We start from the raw sequence: 19,030 nt of genomic DNA, 5'->3' as shown, positions 1-19,030 counted from the left end.
TCTCAGCTGCACCTCACTTTCCTACCTCAAAGTAAAAACTACGAGTTACATATATTGATGCTCAGTGATAGGAGAGGATGTGGCTCGACGAGAACTTCCATGCATAGCAACCTCTTCTTTTAGCACAACATGCCATCTTTATGGTTTGATCAATATAATGTGTAGCGGTTGAAATGTCATTATATAACCTTTATAATAAAATAGGCGCACATTGTCGTTCAGTAGTTCGAAAAGTTGTAGTCACCATAGATTCGATCGAATGCGTCAAATTTGAAGGTATATTACTGGGACTAGCGTTCTTTCAAAAATATCATGTTCACTGCAAAAACTGCTGCACATTGGTTTGAATCCATAAGTTAATACCCAATTCTCAAACATTTATTGCACTGTCACTATTTAGTTATTATAGAACTACATGCGCTCATGTAATTTAGATAGTTTAATTATTTAATATTTTACAATAAGTTTTCTAAAAGAATTGAGCAAAACAATTTTCAACAAATTCTCTTAAACATGATCAAGACATTTAATTAGAAAAAGCAGATGTGCCATTGTTTTAGTCCACATAGTTGAACTACCAATAAAGCAGAACCCATTCCTAGGTTAGGATCAGTTAAAATGGTGAGGCAATGAGCATCAAACCACCTTCGTTCGAATTAACAACACTGATACTGTTTAAGCTACATGGATATTCACTCATGATAAAAGGTGACATAACCACAGCCAGTTATTCTTTTAATGACCATGATAATGTCAGCAACACTATAGATTTTGGTATAAGTTATTAGATCTAAACAATAAACCTAGCTCGGTCCTCGGAGTAATATACTAGTGAACCGAACGATCTAAGCAAATGCAACACATTTTTAGGCAAAAGAAAGTGGACCATAAATTGCTCATATGCTGTGTACGCCTAACAGTTTCTCTGGTGGACGATGTATGATAGTGATGAGAGTGTGCCAGATCATATTTGTTTAACCCCAAATCAGAAAAGAAAGAGAAGAACCTAGCAGACAATATATACAAGGAATGCAAATTTGGATGCGCGTTAGGGACCTCGTCATTTAATCTTTCGGGGAGAGGGAGAGGGAGAGGGAGAGGAGAGAGAAAGAAGGGGGCTCGATTGACGCGAGGACGGAGAGGTACTTCGCTTCTGCTTCCTCTTAGTCACCTCAAATTTGCTGTTTCTAGCCGGTGAATCTTTCCTATAGTGGATTGCGTTGGTCCCGGCAGTCAAGCTTCCTGATTATCCGGTGCCTTGTTCTTGTTCAATCGCTCTGCAGTTTTTGTGTCGATGTGGTTCCTGTTAATTCTTGCTCCCCCCCTCGATCTACTCGTTTGCTCTCGCAGCTGGATCTTTGGAAACTATCTGTGAATTATTTGTTGGGGGAACACGTCCTTTCGGTCCACTCTTTCTCGGTTCGGTAATGAACCAATAACATGAGTCTTCCGGGGTGTCAGAATATGGTTGGAAATCTCGCCTTCGCTTTCGCTGATTTAGTGCTCTTTGAAGCTATTTTTGCAAGAATTTTAAGCTGAATTTAGGTGGGCTGTACTGGTCTTGAGTGATTTTTCAGATGTAGTTGCTTTTTGTTGCTATCGGAGAAACGGAAACGAAATTTTTCTTTTTTAAAAAAAGATTGTGAAAGGATGGTGGAATAGAAATTGCTTTAGCAGCATAGGTTTACCGTTTACGTGATTTGTAACAAATGTGTTCTGCTTTGAGTATTATCTCAGATTACTGTGGGATTTCACTTGTTATTCACTGGTTAATGATAGGTCTCCAAAACATTGATGATTAAACAGAATCTTATGTTGGGAAGATAGTACATATTAGATATCACTTTGAATTAATAAATTCTAAACAATATAATTAGTGAGTATCTTGAACTATCAATAGCAAATTCTTGGTAAACTTGAGGTGATAAGTTGTGTTCTACTCTGGACACTGCAGCACTGTTTCTCTTCTTCTTGATTAGCTTGCAGATTTTCCATTAAACTAAATCATTACAAAGGTGGTAAATTTAAAAAAAAAATTGCTAAGGAGATGATTGATGTCTCACAATGTTCCTTTTATTTATTTTTTCTGTCATTTTCAACTATTAATCATGTAGGTACAGAATTAGTAACCGAACTCAAGCTTCCAAAATTTTACCACTGTTGTGTGTATAGGTGTCAGTTCAGCTGAATCTATTATTGTGTCGGTGATTTATTCTCAATATGTTTTCTATTATCCAAAGCAGGAAGAAGCAAAATGCTTCTGGAGCTTGAGTGATGCCATCTGATAGCAAAAATGCTTCTGCGAGAAATGGATGGTGATCCGTTCCATACCATGCCCAACTATGTAAGTAGCAGTTTGGTTTAGTACTGTATTGTATCCTGAATTACAGGATATACAATAGTGGATATTAACAATCCATTTTTTGTGAATTAGGATTTCCTGTCTGGGAATGGTTATTCAATGAAGCAGTTAAATTGTAGCAACTCTGACAGAGATTCTTCATCAACAAAATCTGAGCAGTCTCGCCAAGACTTATCTGCAGTGAGTGACGGCAGCCTCAATGGACAACACACACCAACACAATCCGGTAAAGCATTTCCATAAACGTCATACATCTCTATGAACCTATTTTTTTATTTTTATAACTAATTTGAGATTTTTAAAGAACATATTTGAGATGTGATCCCTAGGTTTGCAGATTATTACAAATATGGCTGTTGTAGTATAATGGTGCGTTGTATACATATAAAACATTAAAGTTGTCCTCAAACCAGATTGGATTCAAATTCTGATTATTTTCGGTAGCTTTGAGTTTTAAGCTTTAAGAATATGTTACAATCATGCATTGTGTTGCAATCTTGCCTCTTGGTCATTCTTCTAAAAATGTGCACAACATTGGTTCCCATTGTGACACTGCCATAGTATTCCACATTGAAATTAGTTTTCTACTGTCAAATTAGTAGATACTGCAATTGTCTTTTTCTCTCTCCAATTTATTAATCTTTTTATCAGAATCTTCTGCTTGCTGTTAGATCATTCTAGGCATGCTGCATGAAATACATTCTTTTTTTTAACTTATGTGGCCTTATTTGATCTATTAATGTTCCTGGATTTTTGGTTCTGCACTTCACCTTGGTTGGATAGTTTACAACTCTTAAAAATATTAACTAAATTCTTTGTTGTACTTGCAATAATTGGTTACTTGTGACTTGGTGAAGCTGAGTGGTAAGAGTCTGGAAGGTCCACTCTAGCCTGAATCCCCAGGAAATGTATTTGGTTGTGTTGGTACCTTGTTCCTTTCCCTTATCTTGATCCGAGATTACATGTAAGCTCAATGGCATCCCAACAATACTTCAACTAGATGTGATCTCAATGCCATCCCAACAATACTTCAAAGCCAAATGTACTATGTGCACAATGCACCAAACCAAGGACTTATCATGCGCTCTGATCAATTATTGTATTCTAGCTTCTGATGTTCCTAAAAGAAATTTGCCTTTATCTCAGTCTAAGAAGCTTAAGTATTATTCAGCTATCAGGATAAAATTTGGTGATTGTCGATAGTGCTAAAATCGATTATTTGAGTTATGAAAAATCATTTATTAATTTGTATCGCTACAAATGGATAGCAAGACTGTCCGTGGAGCTCTACTGCATCACTTATTGTATAACAGGTTTGTTCTCCCCCTCAGAAAACAATGATAGTTGTGGAAAGCGGGACCAGGGCATGGTGAAATCTGTATTGTCCTTTGGCAACCCAGAAGCTGATTTTTCCCCTCCAAAGTTTGACTACAGCCAGCCTTTTGTAAGATAATCGACCATTAGTTCTTCAGTACTTCTGCTATTCTTTGAATTTATGTTCCAATTACCCACTATCTGTTTTCCAGGCTTGTGCTTCTTATACAGCTGATCCATATTATGGTGGGGTCCTGACAGGATACAGTTCAAATTCCATTGTGAGTTCTCTAGATTTATAGTTGTACAGTACACTCAGTGCACACGTTGACAAATATAGTAAACTTGCATATCAAAAATGATCCACCTGTTTTGCTTGTGCTTTGCTATTTTTTATTTCCTAAACACCGCGGATAGTGTAGAAATGCTTTTGGGTTTCAAATGAAAAATGGAAAGTGTCCGAAAAAGTTGGATTTTAGATTTTACTGCAAAAATAGCTTGGGTAACCCAATAATAGGATTTGATAAAAGTATTACCCAATTTAATAACAAAACACATGAGAATATGAAACCCTTTTTCCTTATAATTTATAAGCAAAACACAAACATTTGAATTTTCTATGTGGAATCTTATATGTTGTCATGCAGGTTCGTCCTCAAATTAATGGTGCAACAAACTCCAGGGTACCATTGCCTATTGAACCTGCAGCAGAAGAGCCCATATTTGTCAATGCAAAGCAATACCATGCTATCCTCAGGAGGCGGCAAATGCGTGCAAAATTGGAGGCTCAAAATAAACTGGTGAAAGGTCGGAAGGTAAAGCCTAAAGCATTTCACATTTGCGCCATACAATTTCTCTTGTATGATTCATGATTTTGCACACTTTGGGATGCACTAGACTTTTTGTTAGACAGATATATATGTTGTGTATCCGTGTGTGTGTGTGTGTGTGTTGGGCTTGAGCCCAGCCGTCTAGCACTGGCCTGCCCTGGTTGGTTAGAGGGATATGAGGAGATCTTGATTGGTTCTGTTTCTATAAACCTCAAGATCTCCTCACCCCTATATATATAGATCTCACCCCTATATATATGTACACCTATCCCTCTATCAATCCAATCTACTATTCCACGCAATCTCATTGCTTTCACTTTTAAATTAGTTAGTACACTTTCCATGATATTATATACTCCCTCTGTCCCAAATTATAAATCGTTTTGACTTTTTTAGATTCATATATTTTGCTCTGCACCTAGATATACATTATGTCCAGATACTTAGCACAAGCTATGGATCTATAAAAGCCAAAATGACCTATAATTTGGGATGGAGGGAGTTGTTATCAATCAGAATCTGTCCAGTGCGATTAATAGTATTGCGCCCTTCTTTGGCATACCAAACCTATTGAGTCTACTCATAGTGTATGTGGAACCGTCATGCCCAAGGGTTTTGTAGCACAATTCAAGTTACTCACTTCTTTTTGGGTATAAACAACCATTCTAAAATGTTTTCTCTACTCCACTATTTTCCCTTGGTAATAAAAGAACTAATAGAATTTTCAACATATTCACATTCCTTTACAGAACAATTGTGTGTGTGTCCTTTTATTATTCTCCCCACGAGCTTCCTTGATAAACACTAGCATTGCCACATATATACTTTATTAGTGAGCAACTTGGCAGTTAGTACCATTTTAATGGCTCATGCATTCATGTAACCAAATAAATCTAGTAACCATCACACTAGGACCTTTGTTATAGTACTTCGTTTCTGAAAGCATCGGTCAACATTTTACAGTCATGGAAATTAAGCTGGATACAGTAATCACTTATATTCTTTATATTGGTTTCTAGATGTACTTTTTCTTTCACCTTACTTATGCCACATTTGTTTCTTCCGCACACGATTATTCTTGGCCAGCTCTGTTTTGCTACCTATTATGCAGTTCGCACATTTTCCTGGGATATCATATATCAATCAGCATGGAAATTTTTCTTCTCTTCCCAGCCATATCTTCATGAATCTCGACATTGTCATGCAATGAAGCGAGTCCGTGGACCAGGAGGTCGCTTCCTTAACAAAAAGGAGCTCCAGGAGCAGCAGCAGCGGGAGAAGGCTCCGCCTTCACTTCACACTCCAACAGGTGGGGTGGGCAAAATGGCCTTCGGCAGGAATCTATGCCCTGAAAACAGCACATCTCACTCGCCTTCGACAAGCTCTGGGATCTCAAGTGTTTCAAATGGGGGTGGCATGATGGCTCATCAAGAGCACATCAGCTTCTCATCTCCTAATTTCCTCCCCAGCATGAACTTCCGCAAAGAGAACGGCAGTGAAAAGATGGCTGTCAATGGCGTCCGCCACCGCACCCCGTCATGAGGTGAACCGCCTCCATTGCTTCAGTGGTGGCACCATCACTGGCACGCTCTGTTGTGCCCGTGGCAATTCATCCTTGGCTTATGAAGTGTCTACTAATAGTCTGCTTTCAGTTTCATATGTAGTAGACCTTGTCTCAGATCAACTCATTTGTATTTGTTGCAACTAAATTACTGAAGCGCCACTTGTTTATATATTGTGGATAGAGAAATATCCCCATGTAATGTAACCTGGTTTGGAAGCACCTTGATTTTGGCATCGCCACAATTTTTGCTTGCCGCTGATACTTTGCATTTTGGCACAGTACAAACATGACCATAGCTTGCCATAAAACAGCTATATGCATGGAACTACGTCCATAATTGACTATGCTGGCAGGCAGGACGGAATTCCATCATATTGAAACTCCCAGGTCCCAGCAGACAACACTTGCTGGAAGCAGAACATCGAAACCAAAGCAGAAACTACTCTACCCATGAGCAACCATACACAACATACATGACTGCAATTAAGTTCAAGAACTTCCGTTCTTCCTATTATTTTCCTTTTGGGGGTCACGAAGCATCTGTAGCACACTATGGGAGTTAGATCTAGATGTTTGCAAGAGAACATGACAATATTCACAAGGGAGAAGCATCCACAGGTCAGTGCTATTCAAACACCAAGTCAGTCCCACTTCGGAGAAGCTTCATATCTTCACCTCCCGAACATCATTTTGTCCAAATGGGGTTCCACAGCCAGGACATTTCCGGTGGCGAATCTCAAGGTTCCTCTGGATGCATGGTGAGCAGAATAGGTGAAAACATTTGGTAATCACAACCTGTTAACGCAAGCATAGAAATAGGACCCTCGTCAGCTTAGGCAGCAAAACTGGCCATCCAACATCCAAGAGATTAACAACAAAACAGGAGCGTTGTGGAGGCAAGAATGGTGTAAATCTCTGCCACCTTGATTAAGAAACAGGTTTAGGTCATTGTAAAATTATAAGCTGTACAGTACATTATATGTTACCTCTTTAGGCCGGTCAAAGCAGACGCCACACTTGAGAATAGCCTTGCATTCTTTTATTTCATCCTGGAGTTTCTGGATAGTGGTCTCTTCAGTCTCAGACGTCAGCTCCATAATTTCATTTTTCACCTCTTCATATTGTTCCTCAAGCCGCCGCCTCTCACTCCTGAAAAAAAGTAAAGGTAACGTGAAAATGGTGAGAAGCCAGCAGCATAGCACGATCAACTCGTAAAAGAAGCTTAACAGCAGACTAACCTCTCATGCTCTAGCAGTATTCTCAGCTCAGATATCTTTTGCTGAGTCTGGTCATGTTCTTTCTCAGAGGATCCAACAGAGGACCGAAGCCACTTGAGTTCCTTCTCTGTGTTGGACATGTCCAGCGCAGTCCTTTCCAGGCTAATCGTAAGATGTCTATTTTCAGCTGAAGTTTTTATAGCTTGTGCTACGCAAGTCTTCATCTGTAAAACCATTTTCAAAACTAGATCACTCCAAATGTTAACACTAAGATCAATTTACATTTTTGAGTTGATGTTTGCTATCACAAAATTTTTTAAGACTGTTGCGACATAATAGTGAGTCACAGAAATACTATGCAAAAGAAGTATTATAATGACAGAAATACTAAACTACCTGCTCTTCACCACGGGAAATTTTCAGTTTGGATGACTCCAGTGAAGTATTAACTTGCTGGAGTTGCTTCTCTAACATAAGCTTTTCAGAGAAAAGGGAACTACAAGCTTGTTTCATCTTCACACTATCCGATACCAGCTGTAAGATGAGAATTAAGTTACTGATAGCAACCAATAATAAAAGCAAAGGTAGTTTTTGCCAATTCAAAACAGCAAACAGAGTTTTGTAATCTTGGTTAATGTGCTTATAACCTCCAGCAATAACTGGCTAATAGACAGTGTGGTAGTCAAACAGCTTTAAGTGAAGCTCTTTGCCTCTATCACTACAATATTCTGCAAAATGCGCCATAAAACCCATAAAAACTGGTAGATGACGTTTCTCATTAGATCTTTTTTTCTTGCTTGCCAGCAGTTCGCACTTCATTGCACATCAAAATATGGTTGATGGTTTTTGTACCTATTCTGATTTGCTAAGGTAGAAATACTAAGACTATCTAAGCTTATAAAGCATACAGTCTCATGTGAACAGTCACATGAAGATACTCCTGGCAGCTATCTCCAATTCATATGGCACGAGTTTGCAGTTCTGATGTAAAAATGATTAAAAGGAGAACTAATAAATACCTTTATGTTAAAGTCCTCTCTATCGGCAAGCTGTTCAAGAAGATGTTGATTTTGTGTTTGCATGTCTTCATATGCTTGACCGATAGTCTGTATGCAAATATCATAGGCTTTCACATATATCCCAAAAAAAAGTACTGATAAGAAAAGAAAAATAAGTAACCTCAATATCAGAAATATAGGCATCTCCTTCAGCCTCCTTAATTCTTATTGCCTCCTTGAGTTCCACAACATCTCTGGCAAACAGATCATACAGGTTCACAAAACAATCTAATATTCACTGGATTCACAAAAATAATACCTGCCACTGCACTTCACAGACGCACCCAGCAAATATAGATAGTTCATATAACTATATAACACTAAACTGGGTATTACATACAAGATACAACTTGAGAAAAGCATGATTTTTAAATTTAATTAAAAGAATCAACAACTATCAGTTGTTCCCTGGAGCAGAAAGCCAACCTTTCAGATGCATCTACTTTAGCCCTTAACTCTTCCAGTTCTGCTTCAGCAAAGGAAAGCCTTTGCTGGCATGCAGCTTCAGCTTCACTTGCTGCTTTTACTCGAAGCTCAAGACTATGCTCCTCTAGACTACTCCTCAAATATTCAACCTGACTGTGAGCTCGGTTTTCTGATTCTTCAATATCAGCAATTGTCCTAGATGCAAAGTGTAGAGAGAATGATGTAATAATATAATGAATGAAATAAAATATACATGTATGTCAAAAGACTAAGATACACATGTAATGTGCACTATACGTACACTTTCTCAATCTAACACTGTTTGTCCCAGACAAATTGAAACTAAATATGCAGTACCATGACCATACCCTTCTAATTTTCTAAATTTACATCGTAAATTTTCTGAACTATATTTTTCTTTGTGCAGTTAGCAACAACATTTGGAGGACTATTACGAGTCCACCTCATTGCAACTTGCAAGTCAAATTACCAGTCATTGCTTTTCCTCAACAGCTTGATCGATGTTTGACTAGGTCACTATTCAAAGATAGCACACTAGATAACCAAACATGTGCCACAAAAATAAAGATAATAAAATTTAAATATTAACAAGGTGCTTAAACCATAACCTGGCTCAGTCCCCTTCTACCACTACTACTATTATTGTTACTAATACCCCTTTTGGGGTTTTATTACCCTGTTGAATTTTTTTGGCTCGTGTTGGGTTTCATTTCTAGCCTACCACAACTTGCTTGGGAATAAAAGGCTTTTGTTGTTGTTGCATAAATGAAAATTAATTTAAGAATATGCAAATATAGACCCTACAGTAAATATATTTATTTAGAAAAATGTTACTTTGAAGAAAGTTCAAAGAATCATAAAGTAGTCACATATACTTTTTATATACTATCCAATCATGAGGAATGTAGATCTATTTTTAAAGCAGATAGATATATCTTATTGAAATTTTTGACCCAATACTCCAATAGCCGGAAATCCCATCAAATAACTAGAAAAAAAGGAATACAATTATGAGGACAACTGACCATAACAATTGCAAATCATTCTAAACGTAGCATATATTTTCAAAATCTAAAATCGATATTAAAAATAATAGCCAACTTTACCTTGACTCAGAACATTCTTTTGTGTACATATCTGCAATAAATTGCAACTCCTGCTTTTCCTTCTCCAACTCCTCAACCTGTTAAAAATTGAAACTTCATTGACAAAGTAAGAACGAAGAACATGTGACCACTTTTAGTAGCAACTTTATTTCACCAGAATTGGTACTCAAAATTTGCATTCATGTATGCTAATTGCACTTTAGTTTCTAAAATAGAAAAAGGATATAATTCAATCAAGCCATTCAACAGTGAATAGATGGTCCAGCTCCAACCATTTCCCTAAACCTAATATGCTGGATCTCTATTATCATTGCAAAACACACAGATCGTGCAAGAGCATTGCTTACAAGCTAACTGCAAAGCTACTTACATATTGTTACTCAAAATTGAAAGACCAAGTGCTATTGTGAGACCAAGCTCTTGGCCTTTTTTGTGAGATCCAGGATTCAAGCCATGGTTGGCCACACCGACACACTACATGTGTGTTCTCATAGTCACTATGACAAAACTTGATATATTTGCTATTGATATCTTCCATACAAGTATCACAACTCGTGGAGAAACCAAATGTATCAATTTCTCAAGCTCTTAGCACCACCTTAAAGAAAACAGAGATGTTTTCAGGATACCATACCAATGCTTTGAGGGACTTGATCTCAATTAGTTGTGAGTTGTATTTATCAGATATCTCCTTTTGCTCCTCAATCTGAAAATTAAACATATTTTCATCACATGTACTAGATATTTTGCTAGCTCTTTACAATGTCTGCAGAAGAGGAGCAAAAAATAAAGAACAATAATTCAACATACAAACTCTAAGAAACATTTTTTTAAGTTTACATAAGACCAACATATAAGAATTTTAGATGTCCAACTGCGCAAAATGGCATCAAAGTATACATATATCTACCACACAGTGGTCCCACATATAATTCTGCTTTGACATAAGCATATGATAATCAGAATTCAGTAAACCAATAATGATTTCAAGTGATCCAAAAAACCAATATTCCAGAATACAGACCCATTATTTACATGCAGTGCTCTATGCTCACAAGATATCCTATCCCTAGGGTTAATACTCAAACATAGTCATTACGATCTAATAAAGCATATACTGATGCCAGCTCTTATTCTGAAAATACTGCTTACGACTCAGATGATCATCTTCTCAAATTAGCCAGTTATGTGGATAATTCACACTCCACAGTGATGAACAAAACGAAAGTACTGCACTATTGCTCCATGGATTACACTGAGATATAAGGGTGTGTGCACTCAGGGTTGTACCCTTTCTTCTTCTTTAGAATAATGATATGCACCTCTCTTGCGTGTTCGATAAAAAAAATGTATACAACAGAAAGATGACTGAGGAAAATGTATGTCCAAAGAAACTCAGGGGAAATTCAAAATCACAAACTGAAGGACCAGATGGAGAATAGCATGGAACCACCAGCATGTGCATGGGAGGCTAACTTCCAACAGGGTAAGCTTCAAACAACATTCACAAGCATGCTAAGATCACAAAACAATTAGACATAGGCAGAATAAAGAAAATACAAATGCAAGAGGAATAGTTAACCAGATCAAATATAGACCTTCTTAGCTACCAATGATGTTAATGACTCCGCTTTCTCACGTAATGCAAGTGCTTCAGAAGCCGCATCCTTTGATCTACTCAACTGATTCTCCATCATTCGCAGCTCATTGGAGAGTGCTGCAGCCATAACATGAATCTCATTCTTGAAGTCTTTCTTGCCTAACAGGAGAAATGAGAATAAGGTGTATCACATTCTACAACAAGAGATGACTACTGATTTCCTAATAAATATAAGCAATATGCCAGGTCCCCTCTACCTGAATCTTGCAAAGCTTCCTCAACCTTGGTCTCAAGATCATTCTTTTCAGACATGAATATCTTAATTTGATTTTCCAGTTCTTCAATTTTCGTCTCATAAATGGTAATGGTTTGTTTAATACTGTCGAACGATTCTGCTTTTGCACAAATTTCTTTGTCCTTTTGCATGAGCTGGTCCTTGTCATTCTACATTCACACAATGAAGAAAAACTGGAATATTTACTAATGCAAGCCAGTACAACAGAGGACAGACATCATACCTGTAAAACTTCAACTAACCCCCTATAGCGCTCTATCTCAGCATTTAGATGCTGCAATTGATCATTAAGAATTGCGTATGGTTTTGATGCTAAAACATAGTTCTCATCTTTCAATTGCCCCTGCATACATAGCACAGTGAAATAAGAACACAAGGATCCAACTAAAAATACGAATACATGTCAACATCCACTACAAATCAAGGTACCAACCTCAAGATCTCCTAGCTCCTTGGACAGTATTAGATTATCTTCTTGAGTCTGATGGAGTTCTAATAGACGGTTTCCTGCAAGGGTCTGCCCTAAGTTGGGAAAGTCCGCAAATTAGCAGTAAAAGATCAAACATACTGCTAAAAGGAAAAAACATGAGAAGATAATACTTCTAAAGAGCATCCATCCCAAGAAAATTGCAGATTCGTTTGACTACAGTTCACAAGTACCTTAGCTGCATCAACAGCATCTTTGAGGTCTTGCCAGCTCATACTTTGGTCTGAAGATTTATCAGTAGAAATACCACCATTCACAGCATTCACACCGGATGCATCCATGACAGAACCATGCTTCTGCAACTGGAGCACAACCAACTTCCGTCGACTTTCCTCAAGCTCTGCCATGCTTTCCTCTAGCTCACCTGAAATCCATTAAATGCATATGCATTATGGGTCGGTTTCATTTATAGACCAGGTTAGCCAAAACTATGTTGACCAGACTAAGTAATTTAGTGTGCGTTTATTTTGTGCTAATTCATGCACAACAGAAATTTGGTCTGCGTTTATTTTGTGTTCATTCATGTGCAAACAAATATTAGTACAGATTGAATAGCCTGCTAAATAAACATGCAAAGCATCACATAAAGGTCCATTGTAAAACCAGGATTTATTTCATATAATAGGGCAAATTTTAACTTACAACAAAAAGATAATAATTTGGTGCCTTCCAATTTGCAACCCACATTCACATATACTCCATCCAGTCACAGGGTAAGTCAACATTCCAAACTTGGTTCCAAATTACTTTTTATGTGTTCGGTTTTGATATTTGAAAATGATACTGGTAGATTTTTATCGAGAAGTAGTTTCATGATAGTACACATTTGCTAAGTATCACAAATATATACCAAAATTAGTCAAAAGTTGTCATTTATTTGTAACTGGAGGGAGCGGTTCATTTACATATGACGAAAAGAAGTCAAGAACTGTGAAAAAAGTATTTTTGTGGATGCAGCAAACTTTCACCCAGACCGAATAAAATGGGAATGGATGAGGGAAGGATTATTTGAACACCTGAAATGCGCTTAATTTCCTGTAGCTCCTTTGAATGGTTGCTTTTGAAAGTTTCAATCTCATCCAGATACCTTTTGTGCTTCTCATTAATAATAGAAACAGCTTGACTGGCATTCTCAACCACCTCTTTCAGGTGATCATTATGATGTTGAAGGGCAATCAAAACATCTAAATAAAATAAATATGGTTTAATCAAATGGACAGTGAGTGTAGAACTTAGGTGCAGAGTAATAAAAAGGGAAAAGATACAAGATTTCTTTTTTTTTACCTTCATTTGACTTTTGCCCATTAAGAGCTAAAGTTAAAGATTCACTTCTAGCCTGATGTGAAGAAATTGCCTCTTGCAGGGACTTCATCAAAGTAACGGTTGCCAAATGGTGGCAAGCAAGAGCTTCTTCAACAAATTCCAACAAGCTATTGTCCTTGTTATTTTTGAAACTGCTGGACTTCAAGAGCCTCAAGAGAAATATCTCCTCAGAAGGACATGACTCAAAAGATTCTAAGAAACGATGAGCACACAATCAGGGAAAGAAACATCACTACAGAAACAAAATGGATCTCACAAAAGAGAATTTGATGCAACCTTCTGATAACTCTTCATGGTCAAGCGCTTGCAGATTGCCCAAATCGCCGCCAACCCGTACCCCAAGCAGGACCAAATCATCAATCAGCTGTAATATACATAGATGATGAGAAACATGTTGGACTGGCAAAGGTGCATACAAAGATTTCTCAGACGCAAAGGAAAGAACCTGATTCCACATTTTATTCAGAGAAATAAGAGTCTTGTCATAAGAACATTGCTCATCTTTCAGCTCTTTGAACTTGACCTCCAATGCGTGCATTTCAGACTTCTGTGCCTCCAATTGTTGCAACAACTTTTGGTTTTCATATTGAAGAGCTGCGGAATCCATCTATAAAGACAAACAATAATAATGAAAATGCACAAAGTTAGATCCTACAACATCAAAAAGGGAAACTTGAAAAAGGCCGACAAAGGAACATATAAAACCCAGCAACAAAACTTTCAAAATTACTTAAGTGATCTGATGAGAGCAGGTACTCGGTTGTTATGGTCAACTTGCAATTTTTTCTACGCAAATTATAACTGAAATTTAGATTCTATATTGATATAGCATATTTACTTAAGGTCTGTTTAGTTTGTGATGCTGGTGAACCAAACAAAAAAATTTTGGCATTACGATGTTTGGGAAGAAAAGAAAATCCTATGAGAATCCTATTGAATTCCTATGAGAGCCCTACGTTTCAACAACCCCTCAAGCTTTTAATCATAAAAGGTAAGAAAATGAAAAGGAAAGAGGGAGGCAAATTTACACTTCTAGCATCACGTAACCAAGTCTACAACTTCTAATTTCACTAATATAGGTAATAGAACCTTAAAGACAAGATAAAAAAAACTTTCCATCAAGTCCATTTTTCTCATTAATGTCCACTGATTGCAGTCTACGGGTGTGCAAAAGTGTGAAGTGCATTGTTGAGTAATGCAGAAATTTAGGATTAATTTGGAATGCAGTACCATTACCTTTTGTTCAGTACAAGTGCTTTTCAAAAAGAAACCTATGAGATTTGATTCGTGTTTTTCTTTTAAAAAATAGGGTAAATGCTGTAATACATCTAGAAGTAGTTGGAACTAGATTTCCCCATAGACAAGTCAGAGACATGGTAAGGAAACGAGCTAATACTAATAAATGAAAGATGCTTACTTATAACAAACAGTCGCCTGTGAAGCTGCATCAATTTAGAACATCTAATACTTTCCCAGGAGCTTATTTCCGTTATTGTTGATAGCTAAGACTACAAGTATGTTACAGAATCTCCAACTACTTACTGGTCATATTGCAGCTCAGCTTCTACGTCAAATTAAAACTACATGGGGGAGAATGAATCAAATTTATTACTGCGAATATCCAGTCCAGATTCGTTAAAGAATACCTAAAACAAAATACATTAAAACCATCGAACACCATATAAAATAAAATCAGCGTGTGGCTGTGACGCACAAAAGAACCAAGCAGCATCCAAGGATCAATTCTTGTCAGAATAGATCGATCAACAGTCTACTTAATCAGTTGGACTAATGCAGCAGAGGTGCAACAACAGGTTGTGCCTTGCAGCTGCGAAAGCACTCATTGCAAGGTTTAGTGGGGCGGTTTAGTACTCCATCATGCAGCAAAGTAATCCTCTACTACCATAAAGAGCTAAGAAGAGATTAATGTTTGATCGTACACAGCTACCGTAGCAGAACTAAACTAATTCCACCAAGCAAGTTAGGGTTCCTTACCAAGGGCAAGGATTGAATCCCAGGTCTGGACTGATCCCCGCTCCACTCCACGCTAAACCTAACCCCTGGAGTACGACGAGGGCGTGGGCACCGAAGACGACTGAGACTCTGAGAGGAAACGAGTCCCTCCGCGTGGCTGACGAGCTTCGGTGGGGTGAAGCGGGAGGCCGGTTCGGCGCGCCGGCCCGACGCGCTTGGGCACAGGCACGGCCGCACGGGCCCGGGAGCAGGAGGAGGCTCGGGAACGGGAAGGAGAGGAGGCAGGAAGGCGTGCGGCGCGGGGACCGGGGAGGCTCTCTTGCGACCGGCCGCCTTTGGTGCGTTTCCCCGATAGAAGGAGATGGCCAGAGGGGTCGGCCGGCGGCGGGCTCGTCGGAGCAACGGCGAGAGAGAGAGAGGAGGAGGAGGTGGAGTTCCCCGCTCAGGCGCTCACTCACCAGAGCGGGCCGCGTCCATCTCAGCCTGTATGCTTCCTTTCATTTTTTTTCGGTCTTGGCCTCTCTCGGCTCGGCCCGGCCCATCGTAGGTTTTTTTTAGATGATCCCAATCTAGGTTTTATTCGTGCGGATTGCGCTTCTTTTTTTTTTTACACTTTGGGCTGTCAATGAGCCCAGCTTCTGATGCGGCGGTGACCCATTTTAATACGATGAAATTCATCGGATAAAAATCCGGTTCCACACTGAAAGTTTTGCCCCTTATTTAACACCATGATTTATTTTTCGTTCCTTTCTTGACACTTATATTTCTTATTTGGCATCAGGATTCATTTTTCATTCCTTTGTTGGCACTTCTATTAGTTTGGCCGGTAAGTCCCACCTAAAAAGACATTTTTACCTCTCATCTTATATAATGATTTATGGTGAGTTTCATGCGGCTGCATCAAAATCCAGAAGTCCTTGTGATATATGGTGGGATATATAGCACGTGCAACACATTATGTTTGCAAATTCCGATAGCTTTAGCCAAATAATTATTCATTAAAAAATTAGAGATTAATGATCCTCCCATTCCAGCATTGAGCACGAACATGCATTCTCAAAAAGAAACATTACAGCATTGATGTCCTGTATAGAAAAAAAATCCTATAGGCTATCGTGTATGTGTATGAGAACCAATTAGGCCGGAGTGCCAGGTGCATCATGAGTTCACGGCATGGCTGTGGTCTCAACCCACTGCTTTCACCTCACTCGTCATTGAGACATCATCAGCCTATCACCAGTGTGAATACCGTACTCGGGTAGCTCGCAAAGGAATTGTCCGGGATGAGAGTAGAAATTTTAGGGGTATTTGGTACATGTTGAGAGTGAATTTGATGGAAGTTCCTAACAGATCTAACCGAAGTGTAAAAAAAGGAATGAAAGATAAATCCCAGTGCCAAATAAAGAACGGAAGTGTCATAAAAGGAATGAAAAATAAATCCTGGTGTCAAATAAGGGAGGCAAAACTTTCTAATGTCATATAGGGAACCAGATTTTTATCTAGTGCCATATAGGAAATTTTCTCTTTTAATATACTGATAGTGTGTTGTAAAATGTCTAGAAAATTGCAGATTCCAATATACGAGTAGCTGTTGTCGGCAGTGCCCATTCCAGATACAAAACGAGCAAAAAAGAAGTACAAAACAACGTGTGGCGTTTGTGCCTATCGGTTTCTAACTTTCTATCCAAGCTTTTATTCTTCTAAGATTGATTAGAGCATCCGAAAACATGGCGCAATGCAGGAAGGTAAAGGCAAGGAACCCTGTGCATGATCTGACAACAAACAAAGCCATAAGCAGGCTGACGCGAGGAAGCAGCTATTTGCTGTCTGGAGCCCCCCACCAGATGGCTGGACCAAAGTTGGCTTGGAGAGTTCTATTTAACTGTGCCGATGCAGCTGAAGCAGAAGCTCATGCATGTGTAGAGGGCATCCGACTTGCAGCACAATGGACTCAAGGACCAGTGATGATTGAATCGGACTGTGCTCGAATTGTAAATGCCCTGAACAAGAGAAAGAAATTGTCAGAATTGAGCTTCATTATTGCGGAAGGTGTAGAGCAGGCTCGGTTCTTGATTGACTGGAAGGTAGTTCAGGCAGAAAGAGAGTATACTGCGTGCGTTACCAACCTTATCGACAACGATTGTAACCCTCTCTAGTTTAATAAAGCTTTCTTTTTACGGGGGAAAAAAGATTGATTAGAGCATATTGTTTTGTTTCTCCCCATTAGAATACACTAGTGCGTGCGTGTCGGCAGTGTCCATTCCCGATACAAAACTAGCACTATTGTCGAAGACGATACACTCAGCCATCTAAATACAAGAAAAATGAACCGAAGAAATGGCAATTAACAAGTTGTTTTCAGAAAAGAAAAATACTAAACGGTTGACAAGTTACACACCCAGACACCCTACACTTGATAGCTGTTTTATTCCGTTCACAACCAGTACTGGTTCCTCAGGAGGAACGCCACCGGCTTTCTGATCGTACGTACACGTGCCGCGGCGCACCGACTCACACGTACTACCAGCACACCAACATCTAGAAGCAGTACAGCGAGCGCAGAGCACAAGGCCACCGCCCCACGCGGCACGTCCGCACGTCACTTGGCGGCGGCGGCAGCATCAGCATCGGCGGCCGCCGCCTTGCGCTCGGCGTCGACCTTGGCGGCGATGGCCTTGGCCTCGTGCTGCGCGGCCTCGAGCAGGAAGCTTCCTCCCTCGTCGTCGACGGCGACCTGGAGCGGCTGCGAGCCGAGCCCCTCGGCGACGGCGAGCATGATGCGGCGCATCTCGTCGCGGAACTCGGCGCGGTCGACGGCGCCGCTGTGGTCGGCGTCGAACTGCTCGAAGACGGCGTCGTAGAGCGCGGCGACCTCGGCGGGGAGCGGCGCCGGCTCGGCGGACCCGAACCCGTCGCCGTCGAGGAGGCGGAACGACTCGAGCGCGCGGCGGAGCTCGGCGCGGGACAGCACGCCGTCGCCGTTGGCGTCCAGCGCCGCGAAGCGCGTGTCCACGCTGCGCGCGAAGGCCGCCTCGTCCGCCACGAAGGCGCGCACCGTCGAGCCGTCCAGGATCACCACGCTCATGGCTGCCCGGGCGCCGGCGTGCCTCTCTCTCTCTTTCTCTCTCTCTCTCTCTCGGCGCCTTGAGCTAGCTTTGCTCGCGATCGAGCTGTGGAGTGAAGGCTGGAGACTAGTGGGCCTGTGATTTGGTGCCTGGTCGCTTTGGTCCGGTTGCTGGGGGATGTTTATCTTCTCCAGCCCCGGGGCCTGGGCGTGATATTTTGGGGTTATGGGTGTGGTCAGCGATCACTGGTGTGATCCCACGTGCGCCTCTCTTGATGTTGACGTCGGATTTTTCGGATTGGCTCAATCGACGTCTCTTTTAGCACTAAGCCGATCTGGGTACTAGCATGATTAAACAGCACAAAACAGTAACAGCTTTGGTGCAACCA

General features: G+C 39.9%; 3 protein-coding genes across 5 annotated transcripts; 1 reads left to right on the top strand and 2 right to left on the bottom strand.

The window, feature by feature from the left end:
- The first annotated feature begins 909 nt into the window (after window positions 1-909).
- On the top strand, window positions 910-6,312 carry LOC101767581 (nuclear transcription factor Y subunit A-4). 3 transcript variants are annotated; one of them, XM_004983988.4, is made up of 7 exons: window positions 910-1,142; window positions 2,241-2,344; window positions 2,435-2,588; window positions 3,676-3,806; window positions 3,889-3,957; window positions 4,324-4,491; window positions 5,680-6,312. In XM_004983988.4, exons 2-7 carry the CDS (start codon window positions 2,294-2,296, stop codon window positions 6,046-6,048), a joined length of 942 nt encoding a protein of 313 aa, XP_004984045.1. In that variant the 5' UTR covers window positions 910-1,142; window positions 2,241-2,293; the 3' UTR covers window positions 6,049-6,312. The 3 variants fall into 3 exon arrangements, with proteins under 3 accessions (XP_004984045.1, XP_004984044.1, XP_004984046.1); XM_004983987.4 differs by having other exon boundaries at window positions 912-1,142; window positions 2,244-2,344; XM_004983989.4 differs by having other exon boundaries at window positions 918-1,142; window positions 2,244-2,344; window positions 3,694-3,806.
- Window positions 6,313-6,426: 114 nt separating this feature from the next.
- LOC101767187 (E3 ubiquitin-protein ligase BRE1-like 2) lies at window positions 6,427-16,045 on the bottom strand. Its single transcript, XM_004983986.2, has 19 exons — window positions 15,599-16,045; window positions 14,049-14,210; window positions 13,880-13,967; window positions 13,565-13,795; window positions 13,297-13,464; window positions 12,454-12,644; window positions 12,227-12,310; window positions 12,017-12,136; window positions 11,756-11,942; window positions 11,497-11,657; window positions 10,533-10,604; window positions 9,899-9,975; window positions 8,772-8,966; window positions 8,467-8,539; window positions 8,307-8,393; window positions 7,684-7,821; window positions 7,309-7,511; window positions 7,057-7,219; window positions 6,427-6,865 (listed from the first exon to the last, which is right to left on the bottom strand). Exons 2-19 carry the CDS (start codon window positions 14,208-14,210, stop codon window positions 6,734-6,736), a joined length of 2,532 nt encoding a protein of 843 aa, XP_004984043.1. The 5' UTR covers window positions 15,599-16,045; the 3' UTR covers window positions 6,427-6,733.
- Window positions 16,046-17,902: 1,857 nt separating this feature from the next.
- On the bottom strand, window positions 17,903-18,844 carry LOC101766772. The gene has a single exon (XM_004983985.4). It carries the CDS (start codon window positions 18,660-18,662, stop codon window positions 18,177-18,179), a length of 486 nt encoding a protein of 161 aa, XP_004984042.1. The 5' UTR covers window positions 18,663-18,844; the 3' UTR covers window positions 17,903-18,176.
- Window positions 18,845-19,030: the final 186 nt, after the last annotated feature.

The sequence above is a fragment of the Setaria italica genome, chromosome IX, assembly GCF_000263155.2.
Source record: "Setaria italica strain Yugu1 chromosome IX, Setaria_italica_v2.0, whole genome shotgun sequence".
Lineage (NCBI taxonomy): Eukaryota > Viridiplantae > Streptophyta > Magnoliopsida > Poales > Poaceae > Setaria > Setaria italica.
Note: the sequence above shows the minus strand (reverse complement) of the source record. Positions and strands in the feature narration are given on the sequence as shown.

Bases quoted from the DNA above. Each gene is read 5' to 3' on its own strand.
- LOC101767581 (XM_004983988.4), top strand. From the start codon at position 2,294: ATGCTTCTGCGAGAAATGGATGGTGATCCGTTCCATACCATGCCCAAC. The intron at 2,345-2,434 runs GTAAGTAGCAGT...TTTGTGAATTAG, and splicing joins TCCATACCATGCCCAACTAT to GATTTCCTGTCTGGGAATGG. The intron at 3,958-4,323 runs GTGAGTTCTCTA...GTTGTCATGCAG, and splicing joins GATACAGTTCAAATTCCATT to GTTCGTCCTCAAATTAATGG.
- LOC101767187 (XM_004983986.2), bottom strand. From the start codon at position 14,210: ATGGATTCCGCAGCTCTTCAATATGAAAACCAAAAGTTGTTGCAACAA. The intron at 13,796-13,879 runs GTTGCATCAAAT...ATCGTTTCTTAG, and splicing joins CCATGAAGAGTTATCAGAAG to AATCTTTTGAGTCATGTCCT. The intron at 8,394-8,466 runs GTTACTTATTTT...ATTTGCATACAG, and splicing joins CCTATATTTCTGATATTGAG to ACTATCGGTCAAGCATATGA.
- LOC101766772 (XM_004983985.4), bottom strand. From the start codon at position 18,662: ATGAGCGTGGTGATCCTGGACGGCTCGACGGTGCGCGCCTTCGTGGCG.